This window comes from Grampus griseus (assembly GCF_964374135.1).
Source record: "Grampus griseus genome assembly, chromosome: 15".
In the NCBI taxonomy this organism is placed as follows: Eukaryota; Metazoa; Chordata; class Mammalia; order Artiodactyla; family Delphinidae; genus Grampus; species Grampus griseus.
The window spans coordinates 37,553,068-37,572,851 of NC_139009.1; the positions used below are offsets into that span (position 1 = coordinate 37,553,068).

Genomic DNA, 19,784 nt, shown 5'->3' on the forward strand with positions numbered 1-19,784 from the left:
AGAGGTGTTGAAGTGCGACTGGGGGAAATTTTGTCCCACGTGAACTATGTGAAGCTCTCCTCAACTTCCCATAAAACCTTTCATTAAAACTATTTTGCAAGGGAGATGAATTAATGTCAATTTGGGGGACATGAATTATTGTCGGGGGCCCCAATAATGGACTGAGGCCAGCTCAGAGGGCCGGACCTGGGGTGGACCAGGGGGCTAGACACTCCTGGGTTATACAGCTTGAAGTGGGGTTCAAGTTCCCAGAATGGGAGGTGTCTGGGGGCTCAGGCAAGTGGGAAGGGAATGCTTTGCTGGGCCTGGAATGATGGCTGGGAGAGAAAGGCGGGGGGCTCTGAGGGGGAGTCCAGGGGGGTTTGTAAGATGGTGTGAAACTGTGATGGAAAGCCTCAAGCCCTGGACAAGTGAAAGGTTTTACTGAGGTGGAAGGCAGGGAGGTGGCAGCGGATAGGACACAGGTCACTGATTCTGATCTCCTCCGGCCTGTGTATCAAAGAATTTGACCTACCTCACCAAAAAGCTGGGGAGACTGTCATCTCCCACCTGGGCTGATAAACAGTTCCCCAACCGGGCTCCTGCCTGCAGTCTCTCCCTCCCTCCAATGTGTCCTCCACATACAGTGGCACTAGAATAATCTTTTAAAAGTCCAGTTGTCAGGGACTTCCCCGGCGGTCCAGAGGTTAAGACTCCGTGCTTCCAATGCAGGGGGTGTGGGTTCGATCCCTGGCTGGGGAACTAAGATCCCGCATGCTGTGAGGTGCGGCCAAAAAACTTAAAAATAAATAAAGTCCTTCAATGAGCCTGCATCACCTACACACACCCCCCCCCCGCACACACACACACCAGATTTCATCTAATTTCTGAGCAGGGCAGGAAGCACACATAATCAGGCTGTGTCCATCTTTCCAGCCTCATCCGTGTCACTTCCCTTCACCCCTCACACTCCGTCACACTGAACTACACACAGGTCCTCAAACACAACTTGCGTTTTCACACCTCAGGGCCTTTGTCTATGCTCTCCCCACCCCATCCCCCACCTCTGCCTGAAGTTCTTTCCCCAGCTCAACTGCCAACACCTCGGAGCGCTCTGTGAACCTCTCTCTCTACCTGCTCCTGTATTTGCACAGTACGCTGAATACACCCCTTCCACGTTGTATCATCACCATGTTATCATCTGTGTATGTGTCTATAATTAGAGGACAGGCCCAGATGGTATTCTTTGCAGCCCAGGAGCTAGCACAGCACCTAGCTCATTGCTGGCATTCAGAAAATTTTCAATGAATGAGTCAATTCACAACTCAAAAGGGCCCACAAAGAAGACACCCTTTAAGGAGTCTGTCCAGCTGACAAAGACCCCCTTTTCTCTTAGAACTGCCCCAGACACCAACTGGACTGTAGGTGGACATCTAATCTGAATTGAGCCAAATGGATTCCTTCTAAGAAAAGAGGAAATAACTCCAAGAAAAGCAAATTTGTTTCTGGAACTACTACATGTAAACTCTGGGGACCATGCAAACTCCACCATTTAAAATGGACAGTAGAGGACTTCACTGGTGGTGCAAGAATCCACCTGCCAATGCAGGGGACACGGGTTCAATCCCTGGTCTGTGAAGATCCCACATGCTGCGGAGCAACTAAGCCCATGTGCCGCAACTCCTGAGCCCACGTGCCACAACTACTGAAGCCCATGTGCTGCAACTTCTGAAGCCCGTGACCTAGAACCCGTGCTCCACACTAAGAGAAGCCACTGCAGTGAGAAGCCTGCACACCGCAAAGAAGAGTAGCCCCCGCTCGCTGCAACTAGAGAAAGCCCACACGCAGCAACAAAGACCCAATGCAGCCAAAAAAATAAAAAAAGATAAAAAAATAGAGTATCAGTCCTTACGTTTAAAAAATAATTATAATAAAAAAATAAAATGGACAGTAGAAAAAGTCACTGCTTAAAAAAGAAAATGAACTAGCCATCTAGAGGACTTCAGAAAGCTTTCTGATGCCCAGTTCCAGCCCTCCCCTGAGACCATTGACAGATTCCTGTCCCGAGCTCCCTTGAGACACCCCTGTTTACTAATAACCTGCCTCCTACTCTGTGTTTGAGCTTCATGGGATTTCTGTTCCTTATAAATTCCTGACCACACAAGCCAACCTTTGCCCTTGGCAGAGTTGCCTGGGGGTTCTTTTCTTCAAAAAACTTCTACTTTAATACATAAATCACACTCAGGCATAAATTAGACTTTAAATCACCATACACATGCAGAACCAGCTACATAATTTATGGGGCCCAGTGTAAAATGAAACTGTGGAATCCTTTGTTCAAAAAGTACAGTTAAAGGTACTAAAATACTTATAAAGCTTTTTCTTTTCTTCTGCAGTCTCTCTTTTGGCTTGTCGTGGTGTTTATTTGCTATTTAATGTCTAAGTAAATAAAAATTACAATATAAAATCCTTAGCATGACTTTTATCATTTATCTTTATACTGTGCAATGCCCAGATAGAGAATCACCACAGTGACTGTATTTCTTGGCTTCTCCCAGAAGATGCACCCAGCTGGTCACAAGAGATGAGTCCAAGTCGCCCCCAGACACCGAGTTGTCTAATGGAGAACTCCATCAGGCACAGGATACTTCACAGGGCAAGTGCAGACCCTTATAAGCTCCTGAAGATCCCTCCCCGAGACTCAGGCCCAGCAACCTTGACAACTGCTGGGCCCTCCTTCCCACCAGCCCCCAGATCTATGCATTGTACCGAGGCTGGGGTCAGGAAAGCCAAGCCAGGCATCTCCCATTCCAACAGGCTGGCTGATCCAATCCACAGGAGACAGGTGAACCCCAGGGTCTTTAAACCTCCACACTGAGATGTGCCCAGTATCTGGTGGGTGAGAGACCCAAGCTCACCAAGTCACCTGCTGAATGTGCCATGGAGCTGCCAAGCTGAGCAGAGATGGCCACCATTATGCCCAGCCCTAAGATTCTACGGAGCATACAGACCCTCCCTGCATGCACACTGGGCAGAGGGCAGCAATGAGCACTAGTTGAGGGAAGGGAAGGCAGGGTCTTAGAGCACCAGGGTGCTGGAAGTGGGTGGTCAAGAACCCAACCCAGGGAGATGGGTAGGCTTCGGGAATCAGTACTACGTGTGAGCCAAGGTCCAAGTCCCTGACACGTGCTCCAAAGTCCCACTGGACTTCACTTATAAAGGACACATGCAAATATAAAATTAAGAATTTCCAGACAGTGGCTATAAAGCATTAGACCCCAAGTGCCAGGCTCTTCTGACATGGAGCTCTGTGTGACTGCACTCACCATACACCCATGAAGTTGACCCTCTACACATGAAAAAGAGTTCTAGACCTTATTAAATAAGAACAAGAAGCTGAGACAAAAGAAGAAAAACAAACTTCACATACATATTAAAGAGCTTTAGAACACCCAGACCCATAGGTCAAGAATACCATTCACATCTCAGTTTGAGGACGAGCTAAAGAGCAGATGTCTCTATTCCCTTCAACACAGACTGTACAACTGACAAGAGGCTGTAATATGTATAGATAAATTGGAAATAGGTTGCTAAGCACTAAGTCAGGCTTTATTCCAAAGTGTAATGCCTTTAGCTAGTCAAAGGGTATTTTATGAAGACAGACTAATACCAGAGCAAAAAAGAGGAGGAGATATTACTGGTTTCCTTTGTCCTAATAACTCATGCTTTTATAGCTTAGAAATTCAACATGAGCTTCACTTCCTAGAGGCTTATAGAAAGAACTTCCTGTCGGCACTGGCTCCAAACAAGGCCTTTCGTATTTCTGGCATCTTTTGCTGGGATAAGAGATCCAGTCGACTTTCCAGAGTATTGGAAACCATTATTCTCTGATCACCACTGTAGACCTCCACACCTCCAGCCGCATCTGTAGCCAGTTGCACCCCTCTGTCAACTTGGACTTCCACACGTTTGTGGGAGACTGTCGTGTATTGAGGGATGGCTTTTTGCACTGCAGCCTCCACCAGGAGGAGGTCCTGCGGCCTGCAGCGTACAATCACCACGGGCTCCAGCAGTCGGAGCAGCCCCTGGAGCACAAGTTTATCCAGCAGCCCCTGGTAAAATACTGGGTCTGCCACGAGCCTGCTGAGTCTCAGCTTTGCATCATTCAGCAACTCTGAGACGAGGTCGTTTCGGGCTCTCAGGACTTTCAGCCTTGCCTGATTCCTCATGGCAGACATCTGGATTTTCTTCTGCTGCTCTATCTGCTTCTCTTTCTTCTCATAATACTCCATAATCTTCAGTCGCTGGGTTTGCACAAGGCGTCCCTTCTCAATGCTGAACTCTTCCTCAGCCTTGGCATCTATCTCTTCTGCCTTCTCGTTGGCTTCCTGCTCAATGAAAGCCATCATCTGCTTAATCTGCTTCTGCACATTGACATCACTCAGGGCCATGGCTGCTCCTGGAAAGGGAGGTGGAGGGAGAACTGGTGGGCTCTCTGGTTCCTTTGACTTAGGGCAGAGTTTCAGGAGTGTCTCCAGAGTTCCACATTCTGAGCTGTGGAACGCATGAGGGGAGGAAGGATATAGTCAGAGTCCAAAGGGAAGGATCATGGAGACCATCTATTCATGAATCACTTGGAGGAAACTGAAGCCCAGAGAGGGAAAGCAACCTGTCCAAGGTCATACCCTAGTAGAACAGAGACCCAAACCTGGGTTCCCAGAGTTCCATTTCTACTACACTCACCACCTTTTTGTCATCAAATAATAATGAGATGATTAGGGCAGACCTCAGGAAGACTTCTCGTCAGCAATGGCTCAATCACAGATAGCAAGTGGAGAGAATGGAAATGCCAAATTAATACAAAAATGGAAAATGTAGGCACATTTTGGGTTGGAGAGGGCTGGGGAGAGTCATAAGAAACTTGTGGTTAAACAGGAAGGTTGCCTTGAAGCAAAATCCAGGAAGGTTGCCTTGAAGCAAAAAGATTTTTAGAGCCTCAACTGATTCAAAGAGACAGAAAACTCACAGGCAGATGGTGGCATCCTGGAGAGAACTGCAAGGTGGGAGGGGTTGAAGGTAGTCTTTTAACTGGAAGTGGTTTCCAAACCTAGATGTACATATGAATCACCAGGGGACCTTTCAGAAATACAGCTTTCCAGGCCCCACTCCAGACTACTGAATTAGTATTTCTGCCAGTAGGGTCTGGGAATCCATATCTTAAAAAGACTCCCTGGACCCTCCTATACTGTTGGTGGGAATGTAAACTGGTGTACTCACTATGGAGAACAGTATGGAGGTTCCTCAAAAAATTAAAAATAGGGCTTCCCTGGTGGTGCAGTGGTTGAGAGTCCACCTGCCGATGCAGGGGACACGGGTTCGTGTCCTGGTCCGGGAAGATCCCACATGCCGTGGAACGGCTGGGCCCGTGAGCCATGGCCGCTGAGCCTGCGCGTCCCGAGCCTGTGCTCCGCAATGGGAGAGGCCACAACAATGAGAGGCCCAGGTACCGCAAAAAAAAAAAAAAAAAAATTAAAAATAGAGTTGCCATATGATCCAGCAACCCCACTCCTGGGCATATATCCAAACAAAACTATAATTTGAAAAGATACATGCACCCCTATGTTCATAGCAGCACTATTTACAATAGCCAAGACGTGGAAACAACCTAAATGTCCATTGACAGATGAATGGATAAAGAAGATGTGGTTATATATATACAATGGAATATTACTCAGTCATAAAAAAGAATGAAATAATGTCATTTGCAGCTACATGGATGGACTCAGAGATTACTGCACTAAACAAAGTAAGTCAGAAAGAGAAAGACAAATGCCATACGATATCACTTATATGTGGAATATAAAATATGACACAAATGAACTTATCTACAAAAAAGAAACAGACTCAGACATAGAGAACAGACTTGTGTTGCCAAGGGGTAGGGAGTGCGGGGGAGGGTTGGATTGGGAGTTTGGGACTAGCAGATGCAAACTATTATATATAGAATGGATAAACAATACAGTCCTATTGTATAGCGCAGGAAACTATATTCAATATCCTGTAATAAACCGTAATAGAAAAGAAAAAAAAAAGACTCACTGGGATGCTTAACGAGCCCAGGAAAATGGTATATGAAAAAAATAAGACTAGCAATAAAGAGATGGAAAATATTAAAAAGAACCAAACAGAAAATTTGGAGCTAAAGAATACAATAACTGAATTGAAAAATTCACTAGAGGTGTTCAACAACAGACTTGATTATGGAGAAGAAATAAACAGCAAACTCGAGGACAGGCCATTTGAAATTATCTATTATTGTTGGAGAAGCAAATTTTTTTAAAGTGAAGAAAGCCTAAGAGACATATGGAACACCATCAAGTGGATTAATATATGTAATATAGGAGCCCCAGAAGGTGAAGAGACAGAAAGAAAGGAGCAAAAATCTTATTTGAAGAAATAATGGCTCCAAACTCCCCAAGTCTGAGGAAGGAAACAGATACCCAGATTCACAAACAAAAATGAGAAAGGAATCAAATCATGTCACTAAAACAAATCAGTGAAACACAAAGACATCAAGAGAGGGGCAAAAAAAAGCTACAAAGCAGACAGAAAACAATGAACAAAATGACAATAGCACATCCTTCTTTATAAGTAACTATTTTAAATGTAAATTAAACTCCCTAATCAAAAGCTATAGAGTGGCTGAATAAATTAAAAACAAAACAAGATCCAATTATATGCTGTCTACAGGAGACTCACTTTAGGTTTAAGAACACACACAGGCTGAAAGTGAAAGGATGGAGAAAGATATTCTGTGCTAATGGTAACCAAAAGAGAGCAGGAGTGGCCATACTTATATCATATAAAATATATTTTAAGTCAAAAACTGTCATAAGAGTAAAAGAAGGACATTTTATAATGATAAAAAGGTCAATTCACTAAGAAGATATAGTAACTATAGATATATATGCACCCAACATCAGAGTACCCAAATATATAAAGTAAACATTAACAGAACTGAAGGAAGTAATAGTCAGGAACACAGTAATATTAAGAGATGTCAATATCTCACTTCCAATAATGAATAAACTATCCAGAGAGAAGATCAATAAGGAAACACAGGACTTTAACAATGATATAGATCAAATAGACCTAACAGACAACACAGCAAAATATTCCACCACCAGCAGCAAAACACACATTTTTTTCAAGCACAGTTTTAACACTCTCCAGCATGGATTACATGTTAGGTCACAAACAAAGCCTTAACAAACTTAAGAAGACTGAAATCATACCAAGTATCTTTTCTAACCACAATGGAATTAAGCTAGAAATCAGTAGCAGAAGGAAAGATGGAAAACACAAATATGTAGAAATTAAACAACACTCTCTTGAACAACCAATGGACCAAAGAAGATATCTAAAGGGAAATCAGAAAATATCTTGAGACAAACAAAAATGAAATACACATAGCAAAACTTGGGACGCAGCAAAAGCGGTACTAAGAAAAGTTTATAGCTGTAAAAGCCTACGTCTAAAAAGAAAGATTTCAAATATGCAACTTAACTTTATACATTAAGGAACTAGGAAAAGAAAAACTAAGCCCAAAATTAGCAGAAGGAAGGAAATAATAAAAATTAGGGCAGAAATAAATGAAATAGAAAAATGGAAAAGAATCAATGAAACTAAGAGTTAGCTTTTGAAAAGATAAAACTGACAACCTTTAGCTAGACTAAGAAAAAAAGAAGACTCAAATATATAAAATCATTATACCGATGCCACAGAAATAAAAAGCATTGTAAGGGACTACTCTGAACAACCATACACCAACAAATTGGAAAACCTAAAAGAAATGGATAAATTCCTAGAAACATACTACCTACCAAGGCTGAACATGCAGAAATAGAAAATCTGAACTTATCTATAACTAGTAAGGAGATTGAACCAGTAATCAAAACCTCCCAACCAAAAAAAAAAAAAAGCCCAAGACCAGATAGCCTCAAAGGAGAATTCTACAATTTTTTTTTTATTTTTTTATTTTTTTTTTGCGGTACGTGGGCCTCTCACTGTTGTGGCCTCTCCCGTTGCAGAGCACAGGCTCTGGACGTGCAGGCTCAGCGGCCATGGCTCACGGGCCCAGCCGCTCCATGGCACGTGGGATCTTCCCAGACCGGGGCACGAACCTGTGTCCCCTGCATCGGCAGGCGGACTCTCAAGCACTGTGCCACCAGGGAAGCCCTCTACAAAATTTTTTTTAAAAATTAATGCCAACTCCTGAGAACCCTTCCAGAAAACTGAAGAGAAGGGAACCCTTTCAAATTCATTTTAAGAGGTCAGCATTATCCTGATACCAAAGCCAGAAAGACACTACAAGAAGAGAAAACTGCAAACCAATATCCCTGATGAACACAGATGCAAAAATCTCAACAAAATATTAGCAAACCGAATTCAATAGCACATTAAAAGAATTATACACCATGACCAAGTGGGATTTATCCCTGGAATGCAAGGATGGTTCAACATACAAAAATCAATCAATGCGATACACCACATTAACAGAAAGAAAGATAAAATCACATGATCATCTCAGTAGATGCAGAAAAGGCATTTGACAAAATTAAACATCCTTTCATGATCAAAAAAAACGAACTAGGAATAGAAGGAAATTACCTCTATATAATGCAGATCATATATGAAAAGTGCACAGCTAACATCATTCATACACAACAGTGAAAAACTGAAAGCTTTTCTTCTAACATCAGGAATAAGGAAGGCAAGGATGTCCACCCTTGCCACTTTTATTCAACATAACATTGGAAGTCCTAGCTACAGCAATTAGACATGAGAAAGACAAAACAGACATCAAAATTGGAGAGATACAAAATCAACATATAAAAAGCAATTGTTTCTATACAATAAAAATGAATAATCCAAAAGGAAAATTAAGAAAACAATTCCATTTACAATATCATCAAAAAGAACAAAATACTAGGAATAAATTTAACCAAGGAAGCTAAATAGTTGAACACTAAAAACTACAAATCACTGCTGAAAGAATTTAAAGACACAAATAAATGGAAAGACATCCCATGTTCATGGATTAGAAGACTTAATACTGTTCATACTACTCAAAGTGATCTACAAATTCAGTGCTATTCCTATCAAAGTCTCAACGGCATTTTTTTAAGAAATAGAAAAAACAATCCTAAAATTCATGTGAAACCACAAAGAACCCTGAATAGCAAAAACAATCTTGAAAGAGAACAAAGCTGGAGGCTTCACACTCCTAACTTCAAAATATATTACAAGCCTACAGTAATCGAAACAGCATAGTACTAGCAGACAGATAGACCAATATAACAGAATAGAGATCCTAGAAATAAACCCACACAAATACAGTAAAATAATCTTCAAACAAGGGTGCCAAGACTACACAATGGGAATAGTCTCTTCAACAAATGGTACTAGGAAAACTAAATATCTCATGCAAAAGAATGAAATTGGACCCTCATCTTACATCATATACAGAAATCAACTCAAAATGGATTAAAGACTCCCGTATGATCCAACAATCTCACTTCTGGATATTTATCCAAAAGAACTGAAAACAGGATCTCAAAGAGATATTTGCATTCCCATGTTCATTGGAGCTTTATTCACAATAACCAAGAGGTGGAAACAAACTAAATGTCTACTCATGATTGAATGGATAAAGAAAATGTTGTATATACATTGAATGAAATATTATTTTGCCTTAAATATGAAAGGAAATCCTGTCATATGCTACATAATAGATGAACCTTGAGGACATTATTATGCTAAGTGAAATAAGCCAGTCACAGGAAAAATACTGCATGATTACACTTAAATGAGGGATCTGAAGTAGTCAAATTCACAGGAGCAGAAAGTAGAATGATGGTTGCCAGGGGCCAGGTGGAGGGGAATCAGAAAGTTGTGTTTAATGGGTATAAAGTTTCAGTCATGCAAGGTGAAAAAGAGATCTGCTGTACAACAATGTGCATATAGTTAATACTGTACTGTACACTTAAAATTTTGTTAAGAGGGTAGATTTCATGTTATGTGTCTTTTACAGTTAAAAAACAGGGGGGGCTTCCCTGGTGGCGCAGTGGTTGAGAGTCCGCCTGCCGATGCAGGGGACACGGGTTCGTGTCCCGGTCCGGGAAGATCCCACATGCCGCGGAGCGGCTGGGCCCATGAGCCATGGCCACTGAGCCTGCGCGTCCGGAGCCTGTGCTCCGCAACGGGAGAGGCTACAACAGTGAGAGGCCCACGTACTGCAAAAAAAAAAAAAAAAAAAAGAATAAAAAAAAAGAATGCTGTCCCAGAAAGATAAACAACCCCGTGTTTCTGACAAAGACCAAGACTTCGAGTTCAACCTTACAAACTGTCATTGGAAGTTAAAAAGAAAATGATTTACCCCACCCATTCCCACTATTTTACGATGTAATTTTTCTTAAACTGCACTTTTGTAAACAGAGCAAAACATTCTCTGCTCCTAAATAAGACAAGTCCATTAAATATTTTTAAAAAAGGGCTCTCTGGGTAACCCTGCTAATCACCAGCTTTGGAAGCCACCATGAATGAAAGCAGAGAGAGTAAGAGATGCAGGAAGTCCCAAGTTAAGTGTGTAAAGGAAAAAATGTACCAGACAAATCCTTACCAGTCCACTGCCAAGGGCCAGTCTTTGCTCTGGCACCGGGCGTCTGTAGGCAGAATGTGGAACTTGGAACACGCACTGGAACCTGGCACTGTTGCTTCCTTCTTTCTGCAGACCCTCACAGTTTGACCAGGCAGCTCGAATCCAAAGAGCCAGACTGTCACTGGGGAAGGCGGGCCAAACCAGCCAAAAGGAGGCCAAGAGGAATTTCCTTGGCACAGAGGCCTCAGCTGGGGGCTACGCTTTCATGCCCAGAATCTCAATTAAGTTGGCACATGGTGGGCCTCAGCTCTGGGGTGGGCTCACCTTAACCAAGCTGTCAGAAACAGGTATGTATGTGAACCCAGGCAGCCAGTTTATTAAGTTACTAGTGAAAAATACAGCTGTCATGTTGGCAGGTCATGGCCCTCTTTTCCTGTATGTGAGTCGCCTGGGAAGCCAAATCCAAAGGTTGTTTTAGTGAGAAACCAGAGCAAGCAAAACTTGCCAGACAGCCTTTCAGAATGCCACACCAGCCACAGGGGCTGGCATGCTCCGGTCCATCAGGGAGGACATCCTCTCCAAGCCCAGACAGGGCTTAAGGAGGCATCGCCGGCTTCCACAGTATGGTTGCTGGAGTAAGACTGCTGGAATTCAGATCCTACTTCTGCACTTAACATTTATATGACTTTGGGAAAGCAGCTCATGCCTTGAAGCCTCAGTTTCTCCATCCGTAAAATGGAAATAATAATAGCATGCACATCATAGGATTATTGTGAGGCTTAAATGAAAGAAGTGAATGTTTAGCATACTGCTAAGCACAAAGTTAATCTTCACGCTTGGTAGTTACTGTCATTATCAGCATCACTAGTACTATATTATTACTAGCTCTTCCCCTCCGCTTTAAGCCTCATCACAGTCACTCTCTGTGTGTACAGAGTACTTATGACTGATTTGAGTTCCACTCCCTAAAATAAGTAGAAACACATCCTAGTCTTGCTTCCTTATATTCAAATTAGGAGCCCTGCATGGAGTTTGGGAACCTCCCGGCACTTCGTGGCACATTCACCCATGGTCTCAGGTGGCCAGCCATATCCTTGGTGATGGTAGGTAAAGTCCTGGAATTCCAGGGCTCTTGGGCTGAGGCTGGGGTAGAGTCATCCCACAGCCTGTCACAGTCTCTGAATCTGCAGTCCTGAGTTCTCATACTTCTTCTGACTCCCACTTCTACTCAGTCTATCAGTGCTGGGACTTGAAGGCAGCTGCAGGGTGGGGCAGGGCTAAAAGTCAGGAATTGAACAAGTAAATGTCTCTGCATGAACTCGGGTGCCCGAGTAATGTGTCTGGCAGATGTAACTTCCAGTCTGTCTGGGATGGGGATTATGAGCCCACTTGAGCCTGTGGCTTGAACAAAACAACAAAACGAACTTAAGAAATGTGAAACACACGTGTCGGCTCTTGCACAAGGGCACAGGATTCTCCATTCAGATAAGGCAGGCTTGCACTGTAAGTGGCATCCACCCTGCCCATGTTTGGGGCTGGGGGCAGATCTAGAGCTCTCCAAGACAGTCGTACTCCCATAAACTATTGAGTACTGGGCTTCCCTGGTGGCGCAGTGGTTGAGAGTCCGCCTGCCAATGCAGGGGACACGGGTTTGTGCCCCGGTCTGGGAAGATCCCACATGCCGCGGAGCAGCTGGGCCCGTGAGCCGTGGCCGCTGAGCCTGCGCGTCTGGAGCCTGTGCTTCACAACGGGAGAGGCCGCAACAGTGAGAGGCCCACGTACTGCAAAAAAAAAAACAAAAACAACTATTCAGTACTAGGGTTTCTTCATTGCCCCCCAGACACATCAGGCTCAGTCTTACCTAACAGCTCTTGATCTTACAGTTCTCAGCTACAATGCCTTCCTCCGCTCCTCTCCACTTACCTAAATCCCACCTACATCTTCAGTCCAGTTTGAGCCCCACTACCTCCTTGACCTCTGGACTCCTCCTCAAAATGACAGCATGGCCTATTTTCCAGATATAATTCAGAGCTGGATTCAGAGTCTTCTGATGCTCTAGTTACCTTCCTTCCTCCAGGAAATTCCTTGAGGACAAGAATCTCTTTCTCTAGCAGGGGCTGGATGCAGACAGGCACTGGTTAAACATGAATTGATTGGATTAAGGCCCTGAGGCTGGGGCGGGTGTGTGTGGGGTACTTTCTTTTTTACTGTGAAATGTAATACACATTCAGAAAAGTGTATGGCTTAATGAATTATTATGAGGCAAATATCCTGTAACCAGCACCCGGGTCAAGCAGCAGGACATTGCCAGCATCCCCAGAAACCCCTTCTTACGACCTTAGGGAAGAAGACATTTCAAAACTGATGATTTTGTATTTGTAGGTATAAGAGGCATTCTTAGAGGAAGTGTGGGCTTGGAAATCTCTCCTCCCCGGCCTCACCTGTGTGATCCGGTGTGCACCTTGGGGAATCCTCGTCACCATTAGCGGGAAGAAGGGGTGGCAGGCGTGCTTGGTGGGCAAAATGTGTCCGTCACCCTGAAGCCCTGCCCAGACCCTGAAGCAACTGTTCCTCATTCTAGCTGGGATTTGTAAGTAAGTCTGAGGGTGGATGTGTCTGGGTGTGGGCTCCGTAACCCTGGCTGAAAGAGAAGCAGCGCCAAACCAGGGCCTCCAGACACTCAGACATTACAGCGTGAGGAAGGGAAGGGGCTTTCCAGAGCTCGGAGCATGGGGCAACTTGCAGGGCCCAGGAAGTGGGCAAAGCAATTTAGAATACTAAATTTAAATACTAAACATGTGGGAAGGGGGACTTCCCTGATGGAGCAGTGGTTAAGACTCCATGCTCCCAAGGCAGGAGGCTGGGGTTTGATCCCTGGTCAGGGAACTAGATCCCACATGCATGCCACAACTAAGAGTTCTCATGCCATGACTAAGGAGCCGGCGAGCTGCAATTAAGTAGCCCACCTACTGCAACTAAGGAGCCCACGTGCCACAACTAAGGAACCAGCAAGCCGCAACTAAGGAGCCCATGAACCACAACTAAGGAGCCCACTGGCCTCAACTAAGGAACACACATGCCACAACTAAGGAGCACACATGCCACAACTAAGGAGACTGAGAGAGTCACAACTAAGGAGCGCACTTGCCGCAACCAAATAAATAAATAATTTATAAATAAATATGTGGGAAGGGGGCATTCCCTTTTCTGTCTTTCAAGAAATATTTGTTGAACATCTACCATGTGCCAGGCACTGTGTAGACACTGGAGATAGAGAACAAGCAGACACCAGCCCACCTCCCAAGCCTACGACGTCATGAGGGAGATGTACAGGTAAACAGGAAATCACACTACAGTGTGATCTGTTAGGAATCAGCAGTTCCAAGAAAGCTAAGCAAATGAAGGGATCCAATCCCTAAAAGCCCCTCCCCAGCTCACCATGGGCTCTTTTATAATGAACTTCTCTGCAACCAGGTAGACCATGTAGTGGGTGGTTTGGGACACACCATTAGTGACCACACATGTTTTAACTGGAGGCAGGTCACCTGGAAAAGGTTAGCTAGTAGACAGTATTCGTGAAGGAGGATTTATCCAAATAGGCAAGAATCGATCAAGCTGTGACGGATACCTGACTCGAAGCAATACCTTGGGGTTTCCAGAGAGGACTTTGGTTCAGAAATATGGAAAGGTACCTGCACCCAACATGGGATGTGATAAAAGCCAGGAGAGCACACAGGCTGTGTGGCCACAGGCTTCAGCTGAAGGAGTTGTCCTCTGAGCAAGGGGTCAAGCTGGGAGGGAGAAGTACAGATGGGCACTGAAGAACAAACAATTCTGAGAAGCAGGAAGAGAGAGTGAGATTGTCTAGACAGGGAGAACACTGTGGGCAGAGACACCGTACTGGGAATGTGTAGGAGGTCTGAGTGCAGAGAACAGATTGGTGTGGCAGCAGACAGGCCTGCAGTGGCAGTGGGAGTGAGTGATGTCTAGAAAGACGGAGTTCAACTGGGGAAGGTTTGAAATGTCACACTGAGAGCTGGGACATTAGGCTAAGGAGCCCTATCAAAGGCTTCTCAGTAGGGATGTAACTTGGCCATACCTGGGTTTAGAAAGATTAGCCTGGTGATGGTGGAGGCAGGAGAGCCTGGCTGTAAGTAAATGCCGGGTCGAGACTGCATGGATGAGGGCTTGGACATGAACACGAGATGGAAGGAGATGTGGTACAAGAGCCAGCAGGTTTGATGACTCAGGGACTGGCCCTGGCAGCACCTGCTGCAGCTCCACCCACAGGGCTGAGCAGCTCAGCTCAGCGTGAAGATGTGGGAAAGCGGGTGTGATGCACCCTGCTCCCTCCCGAGCCAGCTGTGGGGAGACAAAGCAGCAGCCAGAGAGTTCATTTGGTCTGAAAGTAAAAGGAGACACCCAGAGCGGAAATCAGAGAAGTGTCCACAAAGCTTTATCCCTGCTTCAATTGCTGATAACTAAGGGGCCACATACAGTTTTAATCTAAGAACTCCATCCCAGTGGCAAAGCAGGCTTTGGTTGGGGCTGGAGAAAGCTAATGCCACTACAGGCAGGCAGGTAATATAAAGGAGAGAACCGGGCAGGGTCAGAAACATTTCTCCCCAAATAATTTACAGTAAGAATTCACAACTTAGGGCTTCCCTGGTGGCGCAGTAGTTAAGAATCCACCTGCCAATGCAGGGGACATGGGTTTGATCCCTGGTCCAGGAAGATCCCACATGCCGCGGAGCAACTAAGCCCGTGCGCCACAACTACTGAGCTTGCGCTCTAGAGCCCGCGAGCCACAATTACTGAGTCCATGTGCCACAACTACTGAAGCCCGCGTGCCTAGAGCCCGCGCTCCGCAACAAGAGGCCACTGCAATGAGAAGCCGGTGCACTGCAATGAAGAGTAGCCCCCGCTCGCCACAATTAGAGAAAGGCCGCGCGCAGCAACAAACACCCAACGCAGCCAAAAATAAATAAATAAAATAAAAAAATTTATATATAAAAAAAGAATTCACAACTTGATTTCTCCTTTTCAAACGTCTGCAGGAAGGTTACTTCAAAGGAATCAAGTTCCCCCCAAGAGCAATTTGCCACAAAGTTGCATAGCTAAAGGTTTTCAGTGGTGGTTCCCCCCACCTGCAAAAAAAAAAGGCCCTTCTGTTTCATCCCTGCCTAAAGGGCCCAGGCTTCTGCTGCCTTTTGGAAATGGGGACTTGGGCACAAGATCTGATATTTTAGAGAAGTCGGAAATCCCATTTAAAAAGTAAAATCCATTTATCTTTTTTCTTTGTCTTATTGTGGTAAAATACACATAAGTTTTTATCATTTTAACCACTAAGTAATGTTCAGTGGCATTAAATATATTCACATTGTTGTGCAACAGACACCACCAATCATCTCCAGAACTTCGTACCCATCAAACACTAACCCCCATTCCCTCCTCTCCCTAGTCCCTGGCAACCACCATGCTACTTTGTGTCTATGAATTTGATTATTCTAGGAACCTCATAGAGGTGGAATCATTTAATATTTGTCCTTTGTGACTGACTTATTTCGCTTAGCATAATGTCTTCAAGATTCATCCATGTCATAGCACTTGTCAGAATCTCCTTCCTTTATAAGGCTGAAGAACATTCCATTGTATGTACATATCACATTTTGTTCAGTCATCAATGGACATCTGGGTTGCTTCCACCTTTTGGCTATTGTGAATAACATTCCTCTGAATGTGGGTGTACAAGTATCTGTTCAAGTCTCTGCTTTCAATTCTTTGGGGTACTTACCTAGAAGTGGAATTGCTGGATCACATGGCAATGCTGTTTCCTTTTTTGAGGAAACTGCCCCACCATTTTCCCCAGCGGCTGCACCATTTTATAATCTCACCAGCAATGCAACAAGCGTTCCAATTTCTTCACATCCTCACCAATTTTTGTTATTTTCTGGTTTTTTGATAACAGCTTTCCTAATGGGTGTGAGGTGGTACTCATTATAGTTTTGATTTGCATTTTCCTAATGATTAGTGATGTTGAATATCTTTTCACATGCTTATTGGGCATTTACATATTTTCTTTGGAGAAATGTCTATTCAGGCCTTTTGCCCATTTTAAAAATCAGGTTGTTTTTGTTGTTTAGTTGTAGGAGTTCTTACAACTTTGTGGTCCTGAGCACTCAACTCCAGCTGCCAGCCAGGTAGCCACTCAGCAGAGCCCCTAGAGCAGGGTTTTTCAAAGTGTGGGCCGTGAAGCCAAATGGAATAGAAAACCCAGAGTTCATTACAGGTAGTTAAGTTTAAGTGTTGTTCTGTCAAACCTTTGTTAAATATATGATATATATGTACATACGTATTCTGGTTCACAATGAAAATGTATGGGTTACTGTGATTTGCTGTACAAAACATTTGGAAAACACTGACTTCATGTTAATTGAATCCACCCTCCTTAGAAAACAACCATCGTTACTCAAGCAGACCCTTGTAAGTTCTCCCACAATCGATTTATCAAAGTATTCGTCCCCCAAAACAGGCCCCCTTTAAGGTGGGGATGGGGGTGGGTGGGAGTGGTCTGAGATTCTGGCTACAAGATGTATAAGCAGCTTATATGGCTACTATCTATTGAGTGTGTCCCACGGGCTGGTTGGTCACAGGACGTCACGGGATGGTAACCAAGGGTGGGCACCAGGCTGCCCCCGAAGTAGGAGGCCTCTCTCTGGCTCGGATGCCCCCACGGGCCATAGCTGGTGTCATAAGTGCGCTGGACGGAGCATCAAAGGTAAAAGTTTCGGTCCTGATGTCACTCACAGGCCGGGTGATCTGGATAAAGGTTCACAATCTGCCTGAATTCCATCTGGATAAAGACACAAAGCCTCATCTGTTTACAGAAAGGGTGTTAATGAGGAATTTTGTGAAAGCCAAACGATGTGAGGAGTGAAGAAGCTTTGTAAAGTGCTAGGTGAACGTCAGAGGTCGTCATTCACAAAACACCACCCCAGTCATCCTGTCCTTCCCAGAACTGCACTCCCAAGCTGCCTGTGGGGTGGTAGATGCGGGCCAGCAGTCAGCCCAGAAAGCCTCCAGGGGCCAGAGGGTGGGTTTGAAGTCGGCGAGGAGCCCCAGGACACAAGCCCTTCAGAGGGAGCTGGCCGGCCAAGCCTCCAGCCTCTGAGCCAGAGCCAGGGACAGGCCCGAGAGCAGATGCTCTGCTAGTTCAGGGACATCAGGAACGTTTGGTACCCGTCCCCGGATCAGGGGATGCATTCAGATGCCAAGCGCTCCTTTAGTATTGACTTAACTCTCACTGTGATAGTCCTGACTGGCTTCACCTCTGCTGAGAGACACAGCTCAACCCCAGACGCAGCGAAGGTACTGGTTGGTGAGGAGGAGAGTGTATCCACCCAACTCTGTCCCTCACCATGCATAGTGACCTGGTTGGGAAAAGTGCTATTTCTGACCCCCTCTGCCCTCATCTTAACACTTCACCCAGAGTCTAGTACATAGCAGTAGCGTTAAGCATTATTTGTTGGACCCACAGATGAATGGATGGGTAGTGAGGAAAGAGTCTCCCGTATAGACTGTCACAATCCTAGGGATTTGTAACTGTCTTTCAGATGAGGAGAGAGGAATATGAAGATGGAAGAGGTGCTGCAGTGGCCTGCCACAAGGGGGACACCTCCTCCTGTCCCACCCACGTTCCTGCAACACAGAGCTCAATAAGAATTTTTAAAATCTAAATTATTTAAATGAATTTGCCCAGGGTCCTCTGGTTGAGACTATTCTACTCAGAGAGGTGATTTGAAGTCCCAGGCAAGGCTCTCACAATCCTAACCTACACCCCACTCAGGGATGACACTTGACATAATTAACGACCAACCAACCAAAATAGTCCTGCCTCTGCTGGAACAGGGTCTTGAAGGCCTCCTTCTCTGCTGGGGGCATTATCCTTTAGATGTTGAATCAGAAAGTCAGAGGGAGCCAGGGAAAGGCCTAGGTTGACTGGAGCATGGTGGGGGTAGAGGTGGGTTCAGGGTAGGAAGCGTTTACCAGCCAACATAAAATTATTTCAGGGACTTCCCTGGTGGTGTAGTGATTAAGAATCCACCTGCCAATGCAGGGGACATGGGTTTGAGCTCTGGTCCGGGAAGATCCCACATGCCACGGAGCAACTAAGCCCATGCGCCACAAGTACTGAGCCTGCACTCTAGAGCCCACAAGCCACAACTACTGAGCCCGCATGCCACAACTACCGAAGCCCACGCACCTAGAGCTTGTGCTCCGCAACAAGAGAAACCACCCTAATGAGCCCACGCATAGCAATGAAGACCCAACACAGCCAAAAATAAAAATTAATTTTAAAAAAATTATTTCACTATCATTGTAAAGGGGTTGACAGTTAGTCCTGCCCCAATGACATCTGCTGGAAATTCCTATCTTTAACTGAAGGTCTCAGGAATGCAGAGTTTAGGATACAGCTATGGTGTTTTTTGTTTTGTTTTATTCCATTAGTCTTTTTCTCTTTAGTTTGGATACTGCTACGTCTTCAATGTCACAGGTACTTTCTTCTACAGTGTCCAATCAGCTGTTAAGCTCAGTCAGTGAATTTTTCATTTCAGGTATTGTATTTTTAAACTCTAGAAGTTTGATTTGGTTACTTTTTTAAAAATTTTTATTTATTTATTTATTTTTGGCTGCATGGGGTCTTCGTTGCTGCACACAGGCTTTCTCTAGTTGCAGCGAGCGAGGGCTACACTTCGTTGGGTTGTGCGGGCTCCTCACTGCGGTGGCTTCTCTTGTGTCCCCTGCATTGGCAGGCAGATTCTTAACCACTGCGCCACCAGGGAAGCCCTTGGTTCCTTTTTATATCTTCCATTTCCTTCCTCCCCATGTTCCCATTTTCCTTTAAATCTTTGGGTTTATTTCTAATTCTTTTTTAAGTCTTTGCCTGCCAATTCCATTACGTCTGTCATTTCTGGGTTTGTTTCTATTGATTGATTTTTCTGGTTACAGTTCTCTATTCTTTACATATCTAGTGACTCTTGACCTTCTGAAATTTATGTTGTTTAATGTCTTTATTTTGTTGTTGTCCTTAAAAAACTGATGACATTTGTTTTGCTCAGCAGTTATCATAATAGTGGATAAATTC

The 19,784-nt window shown here is 44.6% G+C and overlaps 1 protein-coding gene across 2 annotated transcripts; it reads right to left on the reverse strand.

Moving 5' to 3' along the window:
• Positions 1-3,622: 3,622 nt before the first annotated feature.
• Positions 3,623-12,254, reverse strand: ATP6V1E2 (ATPase H+ transporting V1 subunit E2). 2 transcript variants are annotated; one of them, XM_082672443.1, is made up of 2 exons: positions 10,661-12,254; positions 3,623-4,438 (listed from the first exon to the last, which is right to left on the reverse strand). In XM_082672443.1, exon 2 carries the CDS (start codon positions 4,428-4,430, stop codon positions 3,750-3,752), a length of 681 nt encoding a protein of 226 aa, XP_082528569.1. In that variant the 5' UTR covers positions 4,431-4,438; positions 10,661-12,254; the 3' UTR covers positions 3,623-3,749. The 2 variants fall into 2 exon arrangements, with proteins under 2 accessions (XP_082528569.1, XP_082528568.1); XM_082672442.1 differs by having other exon boundaries at positions 3,623-4,533.
• Positions 12,255-19,784: the final 7,530 nt, after the last annotated feature.

What these genes read in the sequence shown, in the direction of transcription:
- ATP6V1E2 (XM_082672443.1), bottom strand. Translation starts at nt 4,430, where the DNA reads ATGGCCCTGAGTGATGTCAATGTGCAGAAGCAGATTAAGCAGATGATG.